At 41.6% G+C, this 9,817-nt stretch overlaps 1 protein-coding gene across 1 annotated transcript; it reads right to left on the minus strand.

The window, feature by feature from the left end:
• Positions 1–1,899: 1,899 nt before the first annotated feature.
• Positions 1,900–2,503, minus strand: LOC308434210 (uncharacterized protein; the record flags this gene model as incomplete). Its single annotated transcript, XM_080934354.1, has 3 exons — positions 1,900–1,977; positions 2,134–2,308; positions 2,436–2,503. 3 exons carry the CDS (start codon positions 2,501–2,503, stop codon positions 1,900–1,902), a joined length of 321 nt encoding a protein of 106 aa, XP_080790480.1.
• Positions 2,504–9,817: the final 7,314 nt, after the last annotated feature.

Consider the following 9,817-nt stretch of genomic DNA (forward strand, 5'->3'; position numbering starts at 1 on the left):
CTACTATTTTTACATAATATATACAGTTTGATATTTTGTGCACAAGAAGTAATATATGTACATGTATATGTATATGTATTTAAAAATGCCAATTCAGGAAAGACTGGATCTGTACAGTTTAGAATGAGAGAGAAATGGAATTACTACAAGCTATGGTATTAGTATACTGATTAGTCTTGGTCATTGTTACTTCAGTAGCAAGGATAAGGTAGATGTTATTATAACTGACATGACTGTTGGTGTGAAGTAATTATATTATAAAATTACTGAGCTGTTGCAGGTCGAGAAAGCTTTACGTTCTTAACCTGTGTTATTCTTGTATTAAAAGAAAACATGCAAGAGCCAGGTATAGTTAGAATAGACAAGTGACTTTTCCAGAAATTGCTGGGCACTCAAGGGTCAGAGAAGTCAAAAGTCACATGATCTCTCTCTGTCTATGATGGCTAATCTTGTAAACTTGACAGGACTTAGAATTTCTGAAGAAACATATCCTGGGGTGTTTCCTGAAAAGTTTAGTCAAACAGTGAAGACTTGCCCAATCTGTGGTAACTCCATCTCATGGGATGGGGGGTGAATGAGAAGGGGAAAATGAGTTGAGCACTAGTGATCATTGCTCTCTACTGACTGTGTGTGCCTCTGGATGCTATAATGCTATAAAGTATTTGCCAAAATAAATACTTCCTTAAGTTGTTTCTTATCAAATATTTTGGTAATAATGAACATATCAACTAATACACATCTCTAAAATGACAGCCATTTCTTTGTGACCTTGAACCGTGGAATTCCTGCTGAAGGTATTGGAAGGGTGACCCCCCACACCCCATGATGTAGGGTAGGATAACACTGTAGGTAGATCAGGTATGTAGATTAGGACATCTATGACCAGAGTGTAGGGCATCATGCATTATGATTTGAATCATTAATGCTCCCACAGGTTCATGTTCTGAGTGGTTTTCCCCGGCATTGTTTTGCCTTAGGAGGCAGGGCCTAGCTGGCGAAGGTAGGCCATTGGAGGTAGGTCTGTCCAGGTTCCTTTCTGACTTCCCAACAAGCACACGCTTTCAGAATGAAGAGGGTATCAGGAGAAGGCGCTGTCTAGATAGAAGAGAACTAGTTATCAGATACTAGCTAAACCCATTAGCCAGAGAGAAATCAGAGGTGGGTCTACTCCCAGTGGCCTACTTCTGCCAGCTAGGCTCCACCCACTAAGACTCCACTTAGTCTTGAAGAGCTGGAAACATCAGAACCACAAAGAGGTGCCTGGTACATATTTTATAGAACTGCTTAATTGAACTAAAACCACATGAAGTTGTAGTAAGTAGTTAAGAATAATTCACATTTAATCCCAATATTCCCCTATCTAAAGGAATGAGACATGGGTAGCTTTTTACAGAAACTCACTTCATAGCCCTAGATTTAAAAAATTTGTATGTATATGGGGGTGGGTTGGGGGATAAGAGCATATATGTGTTTCTTTTATAGAGACTTCTGAAGTCCAGTTGTTTATATTGTATGTACATAGGTATATGTTTAATTCATTCCATAGTCGATAGCTCCTGAATGTACATTCTCTGACAAGTTCATAATCATTTCAAGACTCACTACAGACCCCACCAAATAATAATAATTCCTGATGAGGAAATGAATCTGCTTTAATGCTGCCCTGTGTCCATTGGGAGGGTATAGAGGGGAAAGGGAAAGGAGACATGTTGAAATTAAATTACAATATACAAACAAGAAGGAAGATGGACTCTCCTTCCCACACTAGCCACCAAGTGCCCATAGCTCCTCAATTAGAGGCAGAGGCTCACCAATCCCTTCTCCAGGCTAGAATGATGACTGGCTTCATCTTGTGCAATTGACCCCAGCTGCTGTGAGTCCATGAGTGCAGCTTTCTTGTCATGTCCAGAAGACACTACTACTACCACCGCTACTACTACCACTACCACTACCACCACCATCACCACTACCACCACCACTACCATTACTACCACTACTACTACTATCACCACCACCACTACTACTATCACCATTACCACCACCACCAACACTACCACCACCACTACTACTACCACTACTACTACCACCACCACTACTACCACCACCACCACTACCACCACTACTACTACCACTACCATCACTACTGCTACCACCATTACTACCACCACCACTACTACCACCACCACTACTACCACCACCACTACTACCACCACCACTACCACTACCACTACTACTACTACCACCACCACTACTACCACCACCACCACTACCACTACCACTACTACTACTACCACTACCACCACTACTGCTACCACCATTACTGCCACTACCACCACTACTCCTACTTCTTATTCTACTACTACTACTTTTACTACTACTACTACCACTACTACCACCACTACTACTGCTTCTACTACTACTATTACTTCTACTACTCTTCTTTCTCCATCTCCTCTTCTTCCATCTCTTCGTCCTCTATTTCCTCATCCTCTTCCTTCTCCATTTCCTCTACTTCCTTCTCTTTTTTGATAGGGTCTCACTATATAGCCCAGGCTGGCCTAGAACTCACTGTGTAGACCAGACTGGCTTTGAACTTAGATCCACCTGCTTCTGCCTGCTGGAATTAAAGGTGAACCATCTACATTTTTTTATTGGATACATTTTATTTACATTTCAAATGTTATCCCCTTTCTTGGTTTCTCCTCCATAAACCCCCTATCCTATCCTCCTTCCCCCTGCTTCTATGAGGGTTCTCTTCCACCAACGCACCCCCTCCTGCTTCCCTGCCCTGACATTCCCCTACACTGGGGCATCTTGGCAGGTCCAAGGGCTTCTCTTCCCATTGAATCCCAACAAGGCCATCCTCTGCTACATATGCAGCTGGAGCCATGGGTCTGTCCATGTGTACTCTTTGGATAGTGGTTTAGTTCCTGTGAGCTCTCTGGGTGGGTGGGGGGGTCTGGCTGGTTGGTATTGTTTTTCTTATGGGGTTGCAAACCCCTTCAGCTTTTTCAATCTTTTCTCTAACTCCTCCATTGGGGACACCGTTCTCAGTTCAATGGTTGGCTGTGAGCATCTGCCTCTATTTCTCAGGCTCTGCCAGAGCCTCTCAGGAGACACCTATAACAGGCTCTTGTCAGCATGCACTTCTTGGCATCAGTGATATTGTCTGGGTTTGGTGGCTGCATGTGGGTTGGATCTCCAGTGGGGCAGTCTAAGGAGAACCATCCACATTGTTAACAACTAAGTTCACAGGTTATTGAAAATTTTAAAAACATGTTAAAACAATTTAGAAAAAATATGCTTCCAATTGTACTTATGTAAATATGGAAGTGTATGCGTATTATATGGGTTTTATAGTTTAATTATGTAACATAAAGTCATGGCAAAAAAGTCATTTTCAGTATACCCTGTTGCTCCTCCTTACCTTCTTCCCTCCTTCTCTTTTCTCTTGTCCTTACTTTACCTTACACCTCACCTCCCTTCCTTCCTCTCCTTTCCCTCTTTTACCTGCCATAGATCAAGCTCAAGGCCTTACTATGCTAGGCAAACATTTTATCTAGGAACCACATCCTCAGTCACAAGGCCTTTTTGGAAGTAGTTTTCATCTGTCTTTGATGGGACATGGACATTTACCTGGAAGATTCAAATTGCATATACCTATATATTTAAAATATTTGCGTAGGTAGTAATTGTCAAGTTACCATTGTAGCCTATAATGGTCAATATTTTTCAACATACTACAAAGTATTGTAAATATTTTACTTATTTTAAAATGTGATTTTGTAAACTTCGCATCAGTGAAGCCTGCCTCATGTGGACATTTCTGCATTGTAAATTACCTGTTATTCATGTGAATGAATACCACTGTCTGAGTTCAGTCGAAGAAGCCACTCCATTAGGAATTAGAAACATTTATGGTATTTTGAGAAATAGCTATTCTCTTTCTCTCCCTCTCCCTCTCCCTCTCCCTCTCCCTCTCATCCTCTCTCTCTCTCTCTCTCTCTCTCTCTCTCTCTCTCTCTCTCTCTCTCTCTCTCTGTGTGTGTGTGTGTGTGTGTTAGTCATATGTGGACACTTGCATATGTTTGTACATGTATGTAGATGTCAAAGGCCAACTTCAGATATTTGTTGTTCCTTGGGAACCATCAGACATGGTCTTTTTTTGTTCAGACATGGTCTCTCACTGGCCAGGAGCTCACAAGAAGTCTAGGCTGGTTAAGCCTGTCTCTACCTCCCCAGTCCTCAGTTACAAGAGGTGTCTGTTGTGCAGCAAGCACTTTACAGACTGATCTGTGCCCAGCTCTGCCTGACCTCAGCCAGAACATATTCCTAAACACTGCAGGAGAAAGTATTTGTCCTTCCGTTCAACCTCTTGCCCTGCACACTTTATTCTTTCGTTGAGGTTTTCAGCCTCTCAAAGGTGTTTTCTGTGTCCTGACAAAAGGATGCAACTGTCTCTTTCCTCATTGCTTTGTTTCTCTTGCATTCACATTTCTTTGGCATGGAGAATCTGTAGTTTTAAACAGCATGCTACTTTTTGTCTTTTTCTACTAGGTGAGAACACTTTTAAAATGTATGAACATTTACCACTGTATTTAGTGAGCATGTTTCACAGCCCTTCAAGTTGACATTGCAGGATGCTATACACTGCTGAGCAGGTGAGTTTGCCTTCATCGTTTTTCTCTGATGTAGATGTCACAGCCAACACTGTGGATGTGAGATATGAAAGCCCTCGTGAATGACAGAGGTACAAATCCTAACTTGGGAAAAATCTTTGTGATCATTTCAAACTTTTGAGCTGACTTCTTGGCAAACCACAAGCTTTTCCTTGTGAAGCTTGTGAACAGCTTGCTCCAGAAACAAAGGCATCAGCAATTGTTGCTCATCATGACTGTGATTGATGACTTAGGTTTGATCTGCTGTTGTCTCGTAGGAATCTTTTAAAGGCATTTGTCTATTTTGAGAAGGTTGATCTAGTAGAGACTACACAGTACAGTGGGTAAGTCCTTGTTCTTGGGAATCCTTGTAGAACTATTATGTCTCAATGAGCTGAAAGTGTCTAAACCCTCCTCTTACATCTGTATCCCTCAAGCACAGACCCTACATGGTACTTCTCACCTGCATTGCTCTCTACTCTGAGGTGTCATCTTTGGTGGGACCTGTGCAAGAGCCTTCTTCATAATTCATACACACCAGGCATGTAGACCAGAAAGTGTGAAACTCATACACACCATGCATGTAGACCAGAAAGTGTGAAACTCATACACACCATGCATGTAGACCAGAAAGTGTGAAACTCATACACACCATGCATGTAGACCAGAAAATGTGAAGGAGTCAATTCCTCAAGGAGCCATATTTGGTCAAGTTAGGCTGGGAGGCAGCTGATAAAATCTGTTCTTTTCTCATCCTGACATGAATCCCAGGCATGGATCCTCTGTGCTGGTGGTGTTCATCAGCTAACTAAGCCACCTTGAAGGATGCCTTGCCTCTACTGTTCCCCTCTTCCCATTACCAACATTGATTTACACAATTCTTTGTCCTGGTGGCTGTTTTTCTGAGGATCCAGGATAAAACAGTATGTCCATCACTTTTGAAGCTGTTGACATTTGTTATCTGTTGTTCCCAATTTGGAGACTCTAGAAGAGGGAGCGTGTCATCTGGCATCCTTCAATACTTTACTACTACAGACAGAAAGCTAGTAGTCACAGTCACTGTCAAGCATTAGCTCTGACTAGGTAGTAGCACTTACATATTTCTGGTCATAAGGGTTCATGTTCTTGTTCTGGTTTGAGAATGGGAGTGACAGGAGTAGACAGATAAACTTTGATTTTGATGTTGTTAAGGAATGTTCCCCATGAGCAGGGGACAGATTGGGGCCTAGGGTCTGACATCTCTTTGTACATGATTCAGCTATTGTTCTATCCTTCAAGCAGGGACAGAATGTAAGTAAGAGAAAAGAACTATTGGACAGAGACATAGCTAGTATAGCATGCTTCCTGTTCTTCCTAGAGACAAGGCTATGCTCTCCTCGGTTAGCAGGATGATGGCTACTGACTACTCAGAGCCGAGGTCCTATCCACCAGTTTCAGCAGCTCGAGATGGCAGCCTGTTCTTGAGGCCTGAATAGTGTAGAGGTACAAGGGCCTTGACCTTAGGTCTTTCCAAGCACAGTGGCATCCAAACAGTCCACCAGGGCAGCCATTTTCAGGAGCTCACCTTGTTGGGCAATGAGAGTCTGTCAAAGGCATTTATTTCTCATTCCACTCTGAAGATGGGCATCATTGTCCCCATTTTCCAAATGGAGAAATGCACGGCCACAGAAGGAGAGACTGTAGGTAAAATCACCACATAAAGTGGTACAGCCAGGAAACCATAGGCCCTGTTGCTCGACAGGCTGCCATGCCATCTGCCAGGTGGATGCTACAGAAGGCATCGGTTGCTTTATGGGGTGACCATAAAGTGGGGGGTCAGACGTGGGGGGTAGCAACGCAACTAAGAAGCTCTGTGTGTTCCAAGGTTGACACGTAGTTTCAGATCCTGCCTGAGAAATAATCATAATATGTACCTCTGAGATTTGTGGTGAAGGGTGAAAAAGAAAATGGATAAAGAACAAAACATAATGGCTGACCTGTAGAAAACTGGAAAAACTGCATAGACTTAGGCCCAGTTTTCGTATCAAATAATGTTTGTCAAAGTGTCTGTTAAAGGGCATTTTTCTCCAAATTGCAACATTTACTTCAAATGCAATATTTCCTTGAGAGATGAAAGGGAGGTTTATAGGCTTCAGAAGGTAAACAAAAGTTCACGTGTCTCTGAATACAGAGAAGATTCTTGAGGGCCCCTCTTCAGCCTTAAAAAGACATAAACTATGCTCTGACCAGTCAAATTGCAGTTTGCAACTGAGTGTAAGTTGTATAGAGAGCCTCCCAGCTTTGCAGTTTTTAGAGAGCCTTATGGGTTTACAGTTTGGGGAATCACTTACGTTGGGGTAGGTTTTGGGGTGATGAAGCTGCTTTTAAGTTATCTGGGATTTTTATACCTACATTCCTTCAGAAGCCTGTCAGTTACCCCAATAAAATCCTCAGTGGTTAGCCATGTTGGATGTTACAGTGCAGATGTTGCTTTATTCTATCACAGGTTTACTTTCTGAGAGAGTAGACATGTGCTGTGTTCCCAGGAAAAGTCGTTCACACAACAGTCTGACAGACTGTCTGTCCTACCCAGTAATTTTTGTAGAAGACCCTCGTTGTAGGCTAATGGAAATTGTGCTTCCAGTGGGAACAGTAGAAAACCTTTTGAGGTGTTCTCTAGAGTAGAGCTGTTGAACCTAAGAATAAACAAATTGACAGGTTAAAAGTTCAGGAACCAGATACAGGGAATCAGATGGCCGAGTGTACTTCTAGAAATGGAAGCAAGCAGGATGATCACAACCAGACATTGGGTTTACAATCCCACAAATTCTTCTCGTTATTCTTTACTTGCTCACATCATTGGCACCTTCAGTATTTTAGAGTTTTTGTTTTTTTGTCTGGATTTGTTGGCGTAAAAGCATCAGGTTTTCTTCTTGGGTGCAGGTTGGCAGATGCAGGGCTTAACGGTGTTGAAGTACAACAGCTTCAGGTGAATTTCACTGTTCCACAGTTACTTGGCTCAATGGTTCTGGGGTAGTCTTTGAGCAGTAAAAATGTATTTCCTGTACTTATAGTGAGGGTGAGGGAAAGAACCTCACAATAAACTAGTGCTGTTCTTTTTGTTTAGATCAGCGAGGAAATTAGGGTAAGGGTAAGAGTCTGGATGAAATATGATTTAGCAGAGATAGATGCTAATGTACCTGTTCCTGTCCAGGTAGCTGCAAGGCAGAGATAGGCTCAGGCTAATGTGATCCTCAGGGTTAAGAAACTGAACTGGGGGAGGTTTCCAATAGTGCCCAGAAAACTGGAGTCATAGATACAACTCTAATGGTTTTAAGCTACCCTGTAGAGGGGGAGTTACCTTAGGGCTTCCGGTGCTGTGATAGGGCACCATGAGCAAAATGAACTCAGGGAGGAAATTACTTCTTTCATCCATCCATCCATCCTTCCTTCCTTCCTTCCTTTCTGTTTTTCTTTCTTTTCTCTCTCTCTTTTAAAAATATTATTTATTTATTTTATAGGAAACACTGTAGCTGTTTTCAGACAGACCAGAAAAGGGCATCGGTTCTCATTACAGATGGTTGTGAGACATCATGTAGTTGCTGGTATTGAACTTCAGACCTTTAGAAGAGCAGTCAGTACTCTTAATCACTGAGACATCTATCCAGCACGGAATGATTTATTTCATCCTACACTTTTTGTTACATCATCTAGAGAACTGAGGGAAGGAATTCAAGGCAAGGACCTGGAGGCAGGAACTAGTACACAGGCCAAGGAAGAATGCTGTTTACCAGCCTGCTTCTCATGACTTGATGAACCTGTTTTCTTCTAATACCTAGGGCCAGTATCCCAGCACCACTGCCTAAAGGTAGCTGGGCCCTTCTGCCTGAATCACTAATTAAGAAAATGAACCACAGGTTTGCCCAGAGGTCAATCTGGAGGAGATCATTTTCTTGATTGAGGTTCCCTCTTCCTAAATGATTCTAGCTTGTGTCAAGTTGAAGAAACAAGCACCACAGGAGTGTAGAAAGGATTTGAGCTCAGATAAGCAGGTTTTAAGTGGGGCCCTGCTTACCTCTCCACTATGCACAGTTTTAGCCCAGAATTTATATTAGAGGCCATGAACTCCAGTGAACTTTGGACAAATGAACACTCCATGAGACTTTTGAGGAGTGATCAGTCTGTGTAGTTTCCAGATTTAAGGAACCTAATTTAGTCAGCTCTTATGCTTTTAATGGAGACTAGTTTAGAATAGGCGTAGGTATAAGAGAGACTTGGAATGAAAAAAATTAAAAGAAGTAAGAATTCCCGAGTGCTTTTAAAATTAAAAGTGGCCTTACAACTACTGTGGTTAAATTTTATTTTCTTTGTGTTTATTGTTTGAAGCTTATAATACTTCTGGAAACTGTAGTAACATATTTTGTTAGTTTCAGGAAATTCTATCATTCTATAAAAACGACTACCTCACCAGTGCCCTTTTCTTGACTTGCGGAAGTCCAATCACATGTGCGTTGGCCTTTATCCAATACATGGCGCCTCATGTGTTGCTCTGGTCTACCCCAGTACTTTCTATGCATGACTTTCTTTCCATTCATTCAGTAACAATATTCTGATACTTCTCTTTGAATTCACTAATTCTTTTTCCAGCTGTGTCTATTTTACTACTAAGTTTAATGAATTCTTTGCTTTATTGTATTTTTACATCAAGATTTTTCATTTGGATATACTTCTTTTCTAAAATTTATTTGTGTGTACATATTAATTACATTTATTCTAATGTTATAAGGCCAGTATCAGGACCTCTTTGGATTTATCTCTATATTTATCTTCTTGAATTCTGGGAGTTTATGTTTTTAATTTGTTTCATTGGTTTTTGTAATTTGTTTTTTTGGTAAGCAGATACTGTGTGAGTAATTTTGTAGATAATATGAGGGTCTAGGTGGTACCATCTCTCACCTTGAGATATACTTTTGCCTTTGCAAATCAAAGTATGGGCAGATGGGTATATATCCAGTCAAAATCACTCTATTTCCGACTAGTACATTGCTAGGATTCAGGAGATTCTTGTAAAAATCTGTGTTCATCCCAGGGCCCTCCTTTTGGGAGAAACCATGAACTCTACTTTTGCTCCTCATAGGCAGAGAGATACCCACAGCTCTGTTTATGCCCTGGCCTCAGAG

Source organism: Micromys minutus (genome assembly GCF_963924665.1).
Source record: "Micromys minutus genome assembly, chromosome: 21".
Classification (NCBI taxonomy): domain Eukaryota; kingdom Metazoa; phylum Chordata; class Mammalia; order Rodentia; family Muridae; genus Micromys; species Micromys minutus.